This window comes from Mytilus edulis, chromosome 13 (genome assembly GCF_963676685.1).
Source record: "Mytilus edulis chromosome 13, xbMytEdul2.2, whole genome shotgun sequence".
Taxonomy (NCBI): Eukaryota; Metazoa; Mollusca; class Bivalvia; order Mytilida; family Mytilidae; genus Mytilus; species Mytilus edulis.
The window spans coordinates 45,564,179-45,583,612 of NC_092356.1; the positions used below are offsets into that span (position 1 = coordinate 45,564,179).

The 19,434-nt window shown below is 34.8% G+C and overlaps 1 protein-coding gene across 1 annotated transcript in view; it reads right to left on the bottom strand.

The window, feature by feature from the left end:
• LOC139500349 (uncharacterized) overlaps nt 1-14,758 on the bottom strand; it is a 61,930-nt gene extending 47,172 nt beyond the window's left edge. Inside the window, exon 1 of the mRNA XM_071289093.1 lies at nt 14,565-14,758. Within this exon, the coding sequence (XP_071145194.1) occupies nt 14,565-14,622 (58 nt within the window). The 5' untranslated portion in view covers nt 14,623-14,758. The remainder of the gene's footprint in view (nt 1-14,564) is intronic.
• Between the last annotated feature and the right edge of the window lie 4,676 nt (nt 14,759-19,434).

The following is a 19,434-nucleotide window of genomic DNA, read 5'->3' on the forward strand; positions in this document are numbered from 1 at the left end:
GTAAGTTGTTCCAAGTTGAAATAAAAGTCTGTATGTTTTGCCTGTTACTGCAAGATAAAGTGTGTGCACTGCCTGTGGCTCTTATATACAGTCTGTATGCATTTTCTGTATGCTTTATCTATGGGTCTAATTTTTATATACAGTCTGTATACAAACTGTATCTCTGACCCATATACAGTGTCCAAAAAAACTCTGTTTTAAGATCTCTAACCCATATACAGTGTGAAAATGATCTTTGGTTCTAAGATGCATTTTGTTTGATTGGCTGAATGCTTAGTATATTTTGGTTTCGATATATGGTCTGTATGTATTGTATGGATCTTATATATTTGTATTTTTTTCCATCTGATGAGTAAGCCTTTTTCAACTGATTTTTATAGTTCGTTCTTATGTTGTACTGTTACACCAAAGTCCCAGGTTATTGGAGGTTTGGGATCCCGCTAACATGTTTAACCCCGCCACATTCTCTATGTATGTGCCTGTCCCAAGTTAGGAGACTGTAATTCAGTGGTTGTCGTTTGTTTATATGTTACATATTTGTTTTTCGTTCATTTTTTGTATATAAATTAGGTCGTTAGTTTTTTCGTTTAAATTGTTTCACATTGTCATTTCGGGACTTGTTATAGGTGACTATGCGGTATGGGCTGTGTTCATTGTTGAAGGCCGTACGGTGACCTATAGTTGTTAATTTCTGTGCCATTTTGGTCTCTTGTGGAGAGTTGTCAGTAGTGTTTGTGGGACAGCATGAACCCATAAAGGTGAACGTCGGACGCTGACGCTATATTTGGACCTGGGTGTGAATGCCGACGCCATATTTGGGCCTTAACGCGGACGCCATGGTCGACCATGAAATCGGGACGCGAATTTGAGGTTGGACCGTATGATTCGGACATCGAGACACCGACGCCATATTTGGGCTTGGACGCTATACCTTAATGTTATACCAGTAACGAATTATAAAATTCGTAATAACGATTTAAATTCGTGATTTCGAATTCAAATTATATTTGTGGGAGGTCCTATGGGCGTCCGTAGCTTTCCGACTTATTTGAACCACTTAATTAATATCCTATGGTCCTGTTTAACCTGACATCTCAAATAATTAGATTAAGAGATAAAGCACATCTGGTGATTAAAAATAAGTATCTTTATACACTTTCTTTCAATAACATGTTTACAGGTGTACACTTTTTTATTTGGTTCTAATTAACGGACACCAATTATAAAAATATAGTCTGTGACATTAAATAATTATCTTTATCTTTTAGATAAGCATGACAACCGTAAACATTGAGTAGTATTGCATTCCAACTCATTTCAACCACATATAATTACTATCATATGATTAGGATTTCAACCCAAATGATTAACTAAAACCACGTCTGGTCATTTAAAATTGTTTCTCATTTAACATAATCTTAACTATATATTTGAAAATTCCACGGTCGTAGTTGGTTTTTATCTTCAAAAATTACACGGATAATATATTTAATCAATCAATATTTATATACAAGGAGTTTGGATTGGGTTTACAGAATAGAGAATAATGGACGAAAAAATAAATAAAGAATGATATGGGCGAGAAAAATAAAGAATAAAGAAATATGACCAAAATAAATATAAAGAATAGTGAAATAGGGACTGGTAAAATATAACGAATAGAGAAATATACGGCTGCTTAAATATAAGGAATTAAGAATTATGGGATGTTAAACTATAAAAAAAATTATAAAGGAATACAAACAAATACGACTGTTACAGTATATAATTGCAGTAGCATTTTTTGTTTGTTTGTGCACGTGCAAGAATTATCTCCGTGCAGAGAAACAAGAACCGGTTTGAACCGGTATAAATGAGATGATCATGGCTCTGTAGGTGGCCGGCTCTTAGCATACGGTCCAATCAAACAAGTTTTATGTCTATATAGTCCTTAACATAAAATTATGATGAAGATTACTAAAAACTTAAGGAAGAAAGATGATCAGGAGGATTCATTAATTATACAGAAACACAAAAAATTGTATTGACTATAATAATTAGTATAGAAGATAAATTAGTCTTCTGTACTTATATAGTTATACACAACACATTTTAGCCTATTGCAAGGCAAAATTTATGTTCCTATCCAATATACCCTTTATCCCGCGGGGTGGCCTCTTTTACAAGACCTTTACCTATTGTATTTATGGTAACGTGTTCTAAACATTCATGAATTATTTGCCACTGGACGTTAAGCAATCAATAACTATTTCCGTTTATTTCCTTAAATACGGCTTTGAGTATAACAAAGCTGTAAGAGAGATACTAAAGGTTTCACTGGAATTAACACTATGGACGAGTTTTGTTTATTTATTAATAGCGAAAACTCGCTTTCATCCATCGTTTGAAAATAACGTACGTGGCAATTTCAAAGTGCGCCTTGCAAAACGCTATACGTTGGATGGATCGTGGGAATGTTCATTGAAGGTGTCGTTCATACCGGAATTAGAAGCCTAAACGAGACGTATGTACTTCTGTTCCGATTTCGTGCACCAGTCGTACGTTAGGGAAAATCTCTCCATATTCTCCAGTCGATACGATTAAATAAGATATTACGGACGTGACGTTTGGGAAACCAGTCTATTTCACGGTAACCAGGAATGAATTGTATCACATCGAATTTGTTTTGAGATACGATCATCTTCAAATATGTCGTCTAAAAGATGACCATGTATTTCTCTTGCTATATTTTCGAAGGAAGTGAAGTAAATCTATAAGAAGAAACTACTCACTGTCATTTAGGAAATTACGAGTATGTTTAATTGCAATATTTGCTGTTAAGTGCATGTGTGGCCGCACGATCTTCAAAGACATATAAGAAATAAGCATTCTTCCGATGAGCCACTATACCACCCAGGTGTTACCCAGCAGCAGCAAAAGCAGCAACAGCAGCAGCAAAAAAAGAAGCAGCAGCAGCAAAAGCAACAGCAGAAGGCTTTCGTGTTTAGACACCCTTCTACCATGATTGTGTCCGGTCCAACCTCCTGCGATAAAACTTATTTTATGTTATTTGTTTCAACACATAAAAAAACTGTGAAGTCCTAGTCCAGACAGGATCGTTTGGTTGTATAAAAGGTGGCAACCTCTTTACGAGGAAATACAACGAACATGCAGTGCTTCCACGCGTTGAATTCATTCGTGGAATTCCTTCTGATCTCGAAAGGGACGATTTTTTCGATCCCAACATTCGAAACATGATCCTATTAGATGACCTCATGTCGACATCGGACAAAGACTCCAGAATAAATGATTTGTTTACGGAAGGGTGTCACCATAGGAAATTATCGGTCATCGTTTTTAATCAGAATTTATACTTTGGCAAAGACCCCACCCAGAGACGAAACTGTCATTATCTCATTCTCTTTAATAACCCCATTGATCGACAGCCCATCGTGACTCTTGGCCGACAGATGTATCCTTCTCGAGGGGACTTCTTTCTCCGGAAATTTGAAGAGGCAAAGAGGACACCTTTCGTGTACTTTCTTGTTGACCTAAAAGCTAGAACCCCAGAAGCCTCCAGATTGCACACAGAGGTCTTGCAGGTCGGTCAAGGAGAGACACCAGACGGACAGAGGGATGACGACCGTCTCTCGAATACTTTTGAAGACGATAGTTCGGTCTCATCAGACGAAGATATTGCCGACGAGACAACACATAGTTCGTCAGAGGATGCTGAAACACGGAAAGATCTCATCGCCTGTCAGAAATGTGGAGTACTTAGTGTTTACTCACCTACGTGGATTAGAAGCCCAACGTCAGCAAGGTTGTGGGAATAAAAACGGCATTGCCCTTAACGATGACCGGGAAAGATGTAGAGGATGCTTTGAGTGGATTGCCCGTGACCGTTTGCTGTGCAGAAGACTTGCCTATATATGTGAGCGACAGGCGTAGAAGGTTTGTGGTCAATACGGACAACTGTGATCAAAAGGGGAGTCATTGGGTTGCATTTCATTTCCCCGCAGCGGGTCCATCAGAATTTTTCGACTCCTTAGAACGATTACCGGAAAAGTACCAAGGCTATTTCAGAAATGTACTCATCGTCAATGGACCGAAATACTGTGTGGTTTGCAATCAAATCCAACCCAATGATTCAGATACATGTGGCCTGTATTGCATTTATTACGTCAAATTGAGATGTCGGGACTCGAGATGAAGGACATTATCAACAACTTTTCATCCACTGACACGATTCAGAATGACAGTAAACTCGTAGCTCTATTTGGTTAAATGAAAAATAATGATACAAAAAAAAATAATGAAAAAAGAAAGAAAAAAAAAACAGAAGAAAAGAAAAAAAAATCTTAAAACACCTACATGGATGTATAGCAGGTCTCAAGTCTTGAAAAACTCTTTCTAGGGTCACTAAAAGTATCCACCCTGGAGGGTAGCCTGGTCAAAAATTAAGATATAGCGTCCAGGATTTAAGCCCAAATATGGCGTCGGCGTCTCGATGTCCGAGTAACATGGTCCAACCCAAAGTTTGCGTCTTGATTACATTGCCGACTATGGCGTCCGCTTTAAGGCCCAAATATGGCGTCTGCGTCTGCGCCAACTTTCGAATATGGCGTCAGCGTCCGACGTCCACCTTAATGGGGGTCATTCTGTCCCACAAACACTACTGTTGTCTCATTGGCAATCATACAACATCTACTTTTTTATATATATATATTATCTATACGTATATATTTTCTATATACGAATCTTACATGTTTAGATGATGCAATGAAAATTCAGAAGATATGTGGTAATATTGCCAATGGGAAACTTATCCACCAAAGACAAACGAATGTGAATCAGCCATGAGTTACACATATGTTTTCATGTAAAATGCTATTCAAACCCATTCCTGACTAGATGTGACGAAAAACGAAAACTAACAGCCCGATTAATGCTGAAACGATAAACGTAAAATCAATATCAAAGACAGCAACCAATAACAATACAGTGCTCCTATATATCGTCTACCAACAGTATTTATCTATACCTACCGTCGGTGGTTAACATGCAATACAGTACTCCAATGTACCGTATATCAACAGTATTTGTCTATACCTACCGTCGGTGGTTAACATACAATATAGTGCTCCTATATACCGTCTATCAACAGTATTTGTCTATACCTACTGTCGGTAGTTAACATACAGTATAGTGCCCCTATACACCGTATATCAACAGTATTTGTCTGTACCTACCGTCGGTGGTTAACATACAAAATAGTGCTCCTATATACCGTCTATCACCAGTATTTGTCTATACCTACCGTCGGTGATTAACATACGATATAGTGCTATTATATATACCGTCTATCAAGAGTTTTAGTCTATACCTACTGTTGGTAGTTAACATACAATATAGTGCTCCTATATACCGTCTATCAACATTATTTGTCTATACCTACTGTCGGTAGTTAACATGCAATATAATGTTCCTATATACCGTCTATTATCAGTTTTTTTCTAAACTTACCGTCGGTAGTTAACATGCGATATAGTGCTCCTATATACCGTCTACCAACAGTATTTATAATGAAATTCAAAACAGTGTGGCTGTGGCCATTGATTGACACATTAAATTCATCCATTGACTGGGACAATTAAGGTGAACGTTTGTATGTAACTACCACTGCTCACTATATACTTTTTAAAGACACTTAAACTATTGGGTCACCAAAGGTTCTCAACAACTTAAAAAAGTAATTCGAAAAACTAATCAGAAATAACACGATGTTTTGATTTATATCAATTATATAAATCAAAACATAAAGGTTATTCCTGATTAATTTTTTGAATTATTTTATAATTAAAGGCGCTAAGAAACCTTTGGTGACCCCACAGTTTAAATGTCTATTTTAGGTACGTCGTGAACAGTGGTCGTTACAGACAAACGTTCATGTAAATTGTCCCAGTCAATGGATGAATTTCATGTGTCAATCAATGGCCACAGCCACACTGTTTTGAATTTCATTCTATCTATACCTACCGTCGGTGGTTAACATACAATACAGTACTCCTATTCACCGTATATCAACAGTATTTGTCTATACCTACCGTCAGTGGTTAACATACGAATTAGTACTCCTTCACACCGTCTATCAATAGTATTTGTCTATACCTACCATCGGTGGTTAACATGCAATAGAGTGCTCCTATATACCGTCTATCAACACTATGTTTCTAACCTGTTTCAATACCCACCGTCGGTGGTTAACATGCAATACAGTGCACCTATATACCGTATATCAACAGTATTTGTCTATACCTATCGTCGGTGGTTAACATGCAATATAGTCCTCCTATATACTGTCTATCAACAGTATTTAGTCTATACCTACCGTCGGTGGTTAACATGACATATAGTACTCCTATATACCGTATATCAACAGTACCTGTTTATACCTACCATCGGTGGTTAACAAGCAATACAGTACTCCTATATACCGTATATCAAAAGTATTTGTCTATACCTACCGTCGGTGGTTAACGTAAAATATAGTGCTGTCTATTAAAATCATGTGTCTATACATACTGTCGGTGGTAAACATACAATAAATTGCTCCTACATGTATGAACCGTCTATCAACAGTTTTTATTTATACCTACCGTCGATGGTCAATATAACGTATTATATGGTCCGTATATAGTGCTCATATATACCGTCTGTCAAAAGTATCTGAATTTACCTACCGTCGGTGGTTAACATACAATATAGTGCTCCCATATACCGTCTATCAACAGTATTTGTCTATACCTACTGTCGGTAGTTAACATACAATATAGTGCTTCTATATACCATATATCAACAGTATATGACTATACCTACCGTCGGTGGTTAACATACAATATAATGCTCCCATATAACGTCTATCAACAGTATTTGTCTTTACCTACTGTCGGTAGTTAACATACAATATAGTGCTTCTATATACCGTCTATCAACAGTATTTGTCTATACCTACCGTCGGTGGTTAACATACAATATAGTGCTCCTACAATGTATATACCGTCTATCAACAGTATTTGTCTATACCTACCGTCGGTGGTTAACATACAATATAGTGCTCCTATATACCGTCTATCAAGAGTTTTAGTCTATACCTACTGTCGGTAGTTAACATACAATATAGTGCTCCTATATACCGTCTATCACCAGTATTTGTCTATACCTACTGTCGGTAGTTAACATACAATATAGTGTTCCTATATACCATCTATCAACAGTATTTGTCTATACCTACTGTCGGAAGGTAACATACAATATAGTGCACCTATATACCGTCTATCAGCAGTATATGTCTATACCTACCGTCGGTGGTTAACATACAATATAGTGCACCTATATACCGTCTATCAGCAGTATTTGTCTATACCTACCGTCGGTGGTTAGCATACAATATAGTGCTCCTATATACCGTCTATCACCAGTATTTGTCTATACCTACTGTCGGTAGTTAACATACAATATAGTGCTCCTATATACCGTCTATAACCAGTATTTGTCTATATCTACCGTCGGTGATTAACATACGATATAGTGCTATTACATATACTGTCTATCAAGAGTTTTAGTCTTTACCCACTGTTGGTAGTTAACATACAATACAGTGCTCCAATATACCGTCTATCAACAGTATTTGTCTATACCTACTGTCGGTAGTTAACATACAATATAGTGCTCCTACATGTGTATATACCGTCTATCAACAGTATCTGTCTATACCTACCGTCGGTGGTTAACATACAATATAGTGCTCCTATATTTCGTCTATCAAGAGTTTTAGTCTATACCTACTGTTGGTAGTTAACATACCATATAGTGCTCCTATATACCGTCTATCAACAGTATTTGTCTATACCTACCGTCGGTGGTTAACATGCAATATAGTCCTACTATATACTGTCTATCAACAGTATTTGTCTATACCTACCGTTGGTGGTTAACAAGCATTACAGTACTCCTATATACTGTCTATCAATACTATTTTTCTCTACCTACCGTCGATGGTTAACATATAATACAGTGCACCTATATACCGTCTATTATTAGTATTTTTCTAAACCTACCATCGGTTGTTAACATGCAATAGAGTGCTCCTATATACCGTCTATCAACACTATGTTTCTAACCTGTTTCTATACCCACCGTCGGTGGTTAACATGCAATACAGTGCACCTATATACCGTATATCAACAGTATTTGTCTATACCTACCGTCGGTGGTTAACATGCAATATAGTGCTCCTACAATGTATATACCTTCTATCAACAGTATTTGTCTATACCTACCGTCGGTGGTTAACATACAATATAGTGCTCCTATATACCGTCTATCAAGAGTTTTAGTCTATACCTACTGTCGGTAGTTAACATACAATATAGTGCTCCTATATACCGTCTATCACCAGTATTTGTCTATACCTACTGTCGGTAGTTAACATACAATATAGTGTTCCTATATACCGTCTATCAACAGTATTTGTCTATACCTACTGTCGGAAGGTAACATACAATATAGTGCACCTATATACCGTCTATCAGCAGTATATGTCTATACCTACCGTCGGTGGTTAACATACAATATAGTGCTCCTATATACCGTCTATCAGCAGTATTTGTCTATACCTACCGTCGGTGGTTAACATACAATATAGTGCTCCTATATACCGTCTTTCACCAGTATTTGTCTATACCTACTGTCGGTAGTTAACATACAATATAGTGCTCCTATATACCGTCTATAACCAGTATTTGTCTATACCTACCGTCGGTGATTAACATACGATATAGTGCTATTACATATACCGTCTATCAAGAGTTTTAGTCTTTACCTACTGTTGGTAGTTAACATACAATACAGTGCTCCTATATACCGTCTATCAACAGTATTTGTCTATACCTACTGTCGGTAGTTAACATACAATATAGTGCTCCTACATGTGTATATACCGTCTATCAACAGTATTTGTCTATACCTACCGTCGGTGGTTAACATACAATATAGTGCTCCTATATACCGTCTATCAAGAGTTTTAGTCTATACCTACTGTTGGTAGTTAACATACAATATAGTGCTCCTATATACCGTCTATCAAGAGTTTTAGTCTATACCTACTGTTGGTAGTTAACATACAATATAGTGCTCCTATATACCGTCAATCAAGAGTTTTTGTCTATACCTACTGTTGGTAGTTAACATACCATATAGTGCTCCTATATACCGTCTATCAACAGTATTTGTCTATACCTACCGTCGGTGGTTAACATGCAATATAGTCCTCCTATATACTGTCTATCAACAGTATTTGTCTATACCTACCGTTGGTGGTTAACATGCCATACAGTACTCCTATATATCGTCTATCAACAGTATTTGTCTGTACCTACCGTCGGTGGTTAACATGCCATACAGTACTCCTATATGCCGTATATCAACAGTACCTGTCTATACCTACCATCGGTGGTTAACAAGCATTACAGTACTCCTATATACCGTCTAGCAATACTATTTTTCTCTACCTACCGTCGGTGGTTAACATATAATACAGTGCACCTATATACCGTCTATTATCAGTATTTTTCTAAACCTACCATCGGTGGTTAACATGCAATAGAGTGTTCCTATATACCGTCTATCAACACTATGTTTCTAACCTGTTTCTATACCCACCGTCGGTGGTTAACATGCAATACAGTGCACCTATATACCGTATATCAACAGTATTTGTCTATACCTATCGTCGGTGGTTAACATGCAATATAGTCCTCCTATATACTGTCTATCAACAGTATTTAGGCTATACCTACCGTCGGTGGTTAACATGACATATAGTACTCCTATATACCGTATATCAACAGTACTTGTTTATACCTACCATCGGTGGTTAACAAGCAATACAGTACTCCTATATACCGTATATCAAAAGTATTTGTCTATACCTACCGTCGGTGGTTTACGTAAAATATAGTGCTGTCTATTAAAATTATGTGTCTATACATACTGTCGGTGGTTAACATACAATAAAGTGCTCCTATAAACCGTCTATCAACAGTTTTCATTTATACCTACCGTCGATGGTCAATATAACGTATTATATGGTCCGTATATAGTGCTCATATATACCGTTTGTCAAAAGTATCTGAATTTACCTACCGTCGGTGGTTAACATACAATATAGTGCTCCTATATACCGTCTATTAACAGTATTTCTTTATACCTACCGTCGGTGGTTAACGTAAAATATAGTGTTCCTTTATATACCGTCTTTCAATAGTATTTCTTTATACCTACTGTCGGTGGTTAACCTAGAATTTAGTGCTCCTATATACCGTCTATCAACCGTATTTGTCTATACCTACCGGCGGTTGTTATCAAAACAAACTATTTTCAATCGACGGTCCAAAGTTTCGTATCTATACTTCACTCTGAATGACCGATGACATTTATTTGAACAGTAACATTCCCTATTGTATTCATTATTTAGTTTTCTCCCTGAACTTGTCTGAAATATTTGCGGCTGTACTGATGGCAAACAACAATCAATCAATTTCTTAAAGTACTTCTTAATCTAAATAATATATTATTTTTTAATCTAACCAGTAATATGTGATCGGTGAATGTACGTATGACAATTACGCCAATTTTGAAAAAGCATATTTTTTTTCATTTGCGCACATTGACATTTTTTAATTTGCGCCAAATTGATTCGAAAGGTTAGGTCTGATAAATTTAGATGATAAAATTAAACTTGTTTAACCAAACGCAGCAATTCAATGAACACAAGCTACAATATAGATAAATGTGTGTATAGACACATGTTGAGCTCATGGGTATCATCATTTAATCACACTTCTGGTACCCGAACATTTACTTTCATATATGGAACCGATGCCATAAAGAAAAAAACAGGCTTTAACTTATAAAAATTTTGATAAAAAAGGGGATGCTTTATTGTAGGGAAGATATCACAAGGTTGCAGTTCAACAGAAGTGTTGCATGACAATACTCAGTTAAAAAAGATTTGTGCATATGCAAATGTGCTTTTTATGTCAAACTGTTACAATCTTATTTTATAAAGTGCTACTTCAAGTGTGATGTACACTTGCAATAAACTTATCCTGCTTTCAATCCCCCTCCTCCTCCCCGTCACGTGTGAGCAAGTGGCAGGTGGCAAAAGGCCAGAAGGAATATTTTTGTTATTATATAAATAAATTCTATACATCATATATGCCTCATGACTTGTGTTTACCTGTTAATTTGTGCAAATGAAGAAAATAAATTTGGCGCAAAGAAATAAAAAAAAAAAGGCGCTAATTAAGTGCAGATTGGCGCAAATGGAAAAAGCCGAAGCAAATATAATCTTTTCTTGTATCAAGATTTCAAGATTTTATTCATAACCTCAGACACATACTTGTGTACAAGAGGACAATAATATATACAACCATATTAAGATAATACATAGCGAGACAGGATAAACGAAACACAAATACATAGTATATTTTAAAAGACAATTGGTATAATTAGATTAAGTATTTTATGATTTTCTTCACGAAAATTGATAATTTCCTTCGAACTTGTACGTTACATATAGACAACAAGCCAGTGAATTTCTTCTTGCTTGGATTCATTACATAGTAATTTGGTACAAACTTTGATCTAAGAGCAGAAACATCAGCATTTTTACAGGTAAACAATATATGAAACTCATCCCCTATTCCCTCATTACATAATGTACATATTCTATTTTCCCTCGCGATCCCCGCCCATCTACCCGTGTCAATAGGTAACTTCAAATTCGAGCATCGAAGTTTAGATATGTTATATCTGTCCTTGGGTAATAATCGCAATAGATACGGTTCCAAACCAAACTCGAGTTTGAATAAAGAATAGAATAGACCACTTTCGAGTTCATCCGTCACCGGAAAAAACTCGTCAATTATACGCGCCTTTATGACGTCATTTACCAGATAGAGGGGGTCGCCTGTATCCCTGCACTATTTACGTTCATCAAGCGTCTTGGTGATCGTCATTGTGCAGGATAAACTAGAAATAATGGTTGTTCTGTAGGTATTTAATGACAATTCCCTAATGACATCAATGCTGATTGTCAATTTTGAGAATTCAATTTGTCGTATAATTCGTACAATATAGAATTATAGTATTCCAACCACTCGCTCAACATTGGAATGGAAGTGACGACGCCCCTAAACGCACAAATGACGTTCACTAAAACCAGAGTTTTTGACGGAAATGCATCGAACTCGAAAGTTGTATATTCACCCCTATCAGATCAAATTGGTGTTTTCTTTCTTTTTTTTCGTTCAGTTTCATCTAATCCATTTGTTCATTTGACTCTGTTTCCATCACGACTAGGATGCATTTTAATTTATAATGTAAAGTCGTTCAGGTTTTTGTTTTATTATATAAAAAAGAAGATATGGCATGATTGCCAATGAGACAACTCTCTAAAAGAGACAAAGTGACACCGGAATTAACTATTAAAAAAAAACCTTTAACAGATCACGGTACGCTGACGGTACAGATGTCTGTAAATTCAGAAATTAATGCGAGGTTTTTATTATTGCGACAATAATTAAGACTCGCATTTTGAAGTATTGCGTTTGAATTAATCAGGATTTTTCTTAATCGTTGTAATCAAAATCTCATTTCAGGTTATAATAACACTCATCGCATTAAATATTTAACAATTGCACGCAACAAATTTATATTCAAAGACTAATGAATTTGATGTATATTTGACAAGATTAGTTCGTTAAAGTTGCCAAATATTCTATAATTAGTGTATTATTCTCCCAAGTTTATTTGAAAAGGTATAATTCCTCTATACAAATGGCAAAATCTTTCATAAAATATCCAGTAAGTTGGATAAACGTTTACCAAATCATCCCAATACAGTTTGATTTATATATTCACTTTGCTATTCCGTTCTTGCACAGTGATATAGTTCATTTTGCGTCATCCCATATTCTATCAAAGGGATATTATCTCAGCATCACCGTTACATTAGTAATTATTATAGCTCTCGTACATAAAATAGTTAGCTCGAACTGTATGATCCTGTGTGAATCTGATCTTTATATTAAAAGTGCATAAATGGTTCACATATGGGTCTTATTTAAACATTAAACAGTATCAAAACAATTAGTGCATTATAATATAACCAAATAGGCATGCAAAAAAGAATCAATAGGCAAAATATGCTTGTCTACCGTCTAATTCTAATTGCTATTATTTACTGTATTGTACATAGCTCAATTCCATTCCATTCCATTCAATTTTATTTATTTTTTAATTTTCAGAAGAAAACAGTATTTCTAACAATTAAATTGAATTAATTTGATATGACGTTGACACACGGTAATCACTCTCATGTTTTTATTTACATCGCTGTCAATCATCCGGTAAAGATGAATATTCATTACTACCCTCGGTAGTTAACGTCCCTCGATGGTTAACTTTAAGTGCCTACCAACTAAACAAGGTGTATAGATGTGAACAAATTTAATGTGAAACTAGTGTACATTACATTAAACCAAATGTAAACATGTTTACTGTACACGGCATTTGGTGTGCACACGTCCTTAGTTGAGTGTTGAATAACACATACATGTAAAACATGTGTAACCCTGCAATTACATGTGCATTGCCCAAATCAGGAGCCTTTGATAATGTGATTGCAATTCACATACATGTAAAACAAGTGTAACCCTATCAGTACATGTGCATTGCCCAAGCTAGGAGACTAATAATGTGGTTGCCATTCACATACATGTAAACAAGTGTAACCCTGTCATCACATGTGCATTGCCCAAGCCAGGAGATTTGATAATGTAGTTGCTATTCACATACATGTAAACATGTGTAACCCTGCCATTACATGTGCATTGCCCAAGCCAGGAGACTTTGATAATGTGGTTGCTATTCACATACATGTAAACATGTGTAACCCTACCATTACATGTGCATTGCCCAAGCCAGGAGATTTGATAATGTGGTTGATATTCACATACATGTAAACATGTGTAACCCTACCATAACATGTGCATTGCCCAAGTCAGGAGCCTTTGATAATGTGGATGCCGTTAGTTGCTTTATACTTAGGTTTTAGCCTGTTATTTTTTTTTCATTAACTAATAATTGAATTTGTAGTTATTGTTATTGAATTGTTTTATATTTTCTCATGCAAAAGCCTGTTGAATAACATACGGTGATAGCTTTTTTTTTTTCAAAACATTTCAATTGGACTCTGATAGATAGTAGAGTCATTGGCAATCTCCTTATTTAATATAAATTTATCTATTTTATAAATTTTGAAAAATTCTAAAATTTGATAAAAAGGTTGCCTATATTGAATTGTATTTATTCTTATTTCTAGTCCTCCTTTTTTTTTCTTTTTTCTTTTTTTTTTTTTACCTTAAATTGAATTATACTAGATCGACATATATACATGTAGGAGTGTTGGTTTTATTTCCGTCTTGTACATGTGCATACTATACATTAAACAACTTTACCTCGCACAATCTGCACTATACATATCCATGCACATATATTTAGGTAGGAGAAAATCATTCTAACACTGGTACTCTTAACACCCACGTTGACAAGATTTTCTTATCAATTCCTTAGCCTATTCAAATGTATGTCATTCAGCTCAAAGAAAGTTCACGACATACATTGTTGTGAATAACAAATATGGTAAAAGTTCGTTCTGGACAAGGAAATACACACATATGTCATAGTCATATTGTAAAATCATTGTACTGAAGGTTTATATTATGAAACATTTCGTGTATATATGATAAAGAGAGGGGATTGCAAAATAATAGATATAAGCAAGACATCCATTATATAATTAAAGTATTAAGTTAAACTATATAATATTTATATGAACTGAGTCTCGTTATAGTTGGTCCTGTCAAAATATAGTTAACGTGTCCTTGAAGTCAGTAATAGAAATTATAGCGAAAATAAAAAAATAAGCATACATTTGAGCGAGAAAAAAAAATAGAATTATCAAGGCGTTTCTCTACCGTTTGCCAGTTATTGTCTGTTACAACTGCGCACTTCGAGCGTAGGATTTCGAGCAGGATATTGAATATAGAATATAAAATTTTGAGTTGGTAATGCACTAAGTTGACAACAACTTTTAATTGGAAAATTCAAAACAAATCAAAGTACTGAAGTACTGAACATCGGATGACCGCAGGTTCTTGTGGATGGTCAAAAGCACATGTCACAGAAACAGATCACATCTCTATACCTGAAACTTGGGTTAATTTACAGAGATATTTTTTTCTGATACAAGTTCGTGCTTGGATGATGAATAAATGACAGGAAATTCAACCTCACCGTAATAACTATTATATTGTAGTGCAAGAAATCAGTATACCTTGGACTATTATACTTGTATAATAATAGTCGTAGAGAATACACTGGTTTGTTGTTATATATATTATTAATATTACGATTGCATGTATGTACCGATTATCAGGTTGTCTGCATGTTGATATCGTAAAATATCAGCTGCGAGACATAATATTAAGCTTTTTGTCGAGTAAGCGCAGCGAACGAGATAAAAAAGCCTTCATATCATGTCGAGCAGCTGATATTTTACAATATTAATACGCCGATAACCTGATAATCGATTTATCGGGCTGCATTTGCGTCTTTTGGAAGTATAGTCTTAGTTTCACCAGCAACTGGAAGTTGACTTGATAAGTTTCAACGTCGGTTCAAACATTATGACGTCGCTGATATGTCCGGGTCAAAGTTATTAAGGCCAGGTCAACTATTTGACGTCACAAAGCCGTGCTAGGGAGTTTTATTAAGAGCTGAGCAGATTGATATAGACAGTTGGACGACCGATAAATATCATTTTCATCTATTTGTATATATGATAATTCTATTCTACTATTATTATAGTGCAGTGCAAGTGCATGGTGGACACTCTTCTGTAAACAAATCAAAGCCTTAAAGGCTGTAAAAGCAATTGCTGCCATGTTAATGTTTTGGGACACTTTTATTTTTCATCTACATATATAAGAATTAAACCTGACAGGACATGGTTGTCTAGTGAAAAGCAAGAAGGTTTTGACTTTATATCAATAAAAGACTTAAGCAGGAAATCATTTTTAATATGTTTTATATTTCACAAGGAGACAACAAGTTTACAAGGCTAAAGTTGGGTGTAATTATGGATTATCCCCTGGTAGTGTTTGTAACTGGGCAATAATTACTTTTATTTATTTAATTTTAACAATTTTCATAATTAATTTAAATTAACCATTCATTTAAAACATTTCACCTTTCGAGACGCTAATGTTGAAAAATTGGACAGAAATAAAATAACTTACAAGACATAAACATGTAAAAAATAAATGTATATTTCAGCTTACTAAAAATATTTTCATAGTGTTACTTTGACATCATTTCTTAAAACTAAGTCCCACACATAATTGTTCATTTGATATGTGTCATCCTCATGCGGTACGAGAAGTTTTCATGTCGCTAAATAGTCTTCTTGTCGCTTAATTTATTCTTCTTGTCCGTTCTTGACGCTTCTTGTCGCTAAAAGTTCTTCTTGTCGTTATTAGTGAGACCGCTATTTTTAGATTACAGGTGGTCATTTACACTACACGTATAACCTGTGTAGTGATTTTTATTTTACGATAAATTTGTGAATGAACGATAATTTTATGAATGAACAAGAGCACCTGACCTCTTTCTGAAACACCAATTAAACATATAAAATCGTATTTATTAAGATATAATTCAGTCAAATTTTCACCACTAAATCAACAACTGAAATGATTCCATATTTTGTTGAAACATCGTACAACCGGAGAACAGAAATCGCAGGTATGAAAATGCACTTTTTTCACTGGTGTTGAAAACCCAACACTAATTTGACTAGAATTTATGAATGACGGAAATTTAAGCGATAACAATACATCGGAGTGACCTCAAGGTCATCCTCTGTAAAAAAACAAACAAATGTCATTAAACTCAACAATGCCATTATTCACAGGTCAATTTGGGTTTGAAATTTTATCTTTTAATTGAAAATGGAAATTTGGAAATTGTGAAAGAGACAACAGCTAGACCAAAAGGAAGAAAACAACCAAAGCTTCGGACATAAAGACAATTATCCTGTTGGCAGAACTTCAAATGAAAGTTCAGGAGCTTCTGTTTCTTTTCCTAAACCGCTCGTAATAATAGACATGACATTATTTGAGACCATTGTTTTTTATTTTTTATTTTTTTATGCAAGGTAGGAATAAAACAACGCTTCGCATGTGATGCAAGTTACATTCAAATCATCGACAAATGCGGAACAGGAAATCTTCGACAAAAAAGTCGAAGACTATCTCAAAAACTGTTCTCTTACTTTTACTGAAATCTGAATCTACCCCTTTGATTTGTTGACATGATCCAACTTTTTGGTGACTTTGTTTGTCTACAACCTTGACCGCTTTGATTCTTTAATGTTTGACTTTGATCGAGATATAGCTTAATGATAAGCAATTCATATAAGTTTTTTTCAAGCTTTCCAGAAAATAGGCAAAATACAAGAGGGAAAAATGGTACGTTCTAATATCAATTAACAGTATATAAAGGTTTTAAGGACTGTGGGCAATATTCCCTTTCCTACACACTGCATACACATTCAAGATTGATTGTACGCGTTGAGATAACAATTCCAGTATTTTCATCAATAGTTAACATTATACCAAATTTTTAATTTATTTGCCTCAATATTAATCTTTGCAAACGATTCGTGCTTTATAAAAACAGGTAATATCGAGCATTTTATTCATAAGAAAATGTCTGTACCAAGTCAGGTATCTGACAGGTGTTATTAATTCGTTTGATGCGTTTGAGCTTTTTATTTTGCCATTTGATTACGGACTTTTGGATTTTCCTAGGAGTTCTGAATTTTTTTTTCTTTCTTTTTCTTTGTTAGATATGCAGCGTGATAAACTATGTATACCCGTCTCTTTCTTTATATACCAATAACATTCAAAACGCTGCTAAAATCTCATATTTTAGGTTTGCCTCATCCATGTTCTGTAACTCGGTACGAATAATTTCCGAATGACGAAAATTTAACTATATCATCATCAACCTTACGTTTTGCGCGTACATTACGAATTCAATTTTATCTGAATATGAGATTAGCATTAACATTTGCATAGGTCATGGTGAAATTTCTTTCTGTTATTGTGTCTTTATATTGACATATGAATTTAGAAATACCTTTTTGGAATCTGTATTCACCAAAACATTGTTTAATGCCGAACCGATAAATAGAGGGAAATATGACATCAACATTCATACGAATTTATTAACCGAGTGTGTATTTGCCTAATTTCCTGCGGAAAGTTTTTTCATTCACATTCCCGACAATCGAAACAAAACTATTTAGATATGTTTTTTCAAAATCGGTCGACCGGAACAAAAAAATCATATTTTTTTTGGTAACGAAGCTCGTGGTGATCTCCTATAGTATTGTAACAAAGATTAACTTATCAAAATGCAGAGAGATTTGTAACCTCTTTACAGAGATATTTTATCTAACAACTCGGACGTGGCTATGTATTTATACATCTAACACTCAGAGATAATGAATGGGATCGATTTTGATATCCGAGTGAACTCTCATTAGTGTACACATTATGGATATTTTCATTAATTAGATTATTAAAATTCAAATGGTATTAGTTCCTACGAAATGTTTTCTAATGAGGTCCAATTTCAGATGTCATTGTATCTTTGATTAAAACATAAGGTATCACAGCTTCATATGTACGTTAGGATTTGATCTTATTCTAAAACAAACGATCAACCAACGAAAGCATGAATATATATATTATATGAAACAAATGCAGTATGTATAGATGATTGCAAATTTTAAGTACATGAATTCATTTCAAAATGTTAAAAAAAGATAGTGAAAACCAACTCTAAAGTTCTAGGTTAAAAACTATCTATCAGATACAAATTGATTGAATCTGAACATCTTCCTTATTGCCTTCAACGAAAATATGTGAGATTTACAGAACGGGTAAAGCAGCATGTAGCAATTGTCCACAACTGTCATACTCATATTTAGATTTTTGAATATGCAAATTGCTGTAGCTTTCTGAATCATTGTATCAATGAAACGAATAATTTAGGAATCGGCCATATCCGTTTGAAAATAAAACAAAAAAATCTTCATATTGAAAGAAAGTCTGCAACTGATGATACATTACTGACATTACTGTATTTTTATTACATTTCCTCCAAAATCATCATGGAATGCATTTGTAACCTGCCACACAGCTGGCGTGCAAATCGTTACGTAACTTTTTAATGATTATGATTTATAGTCACAAATAA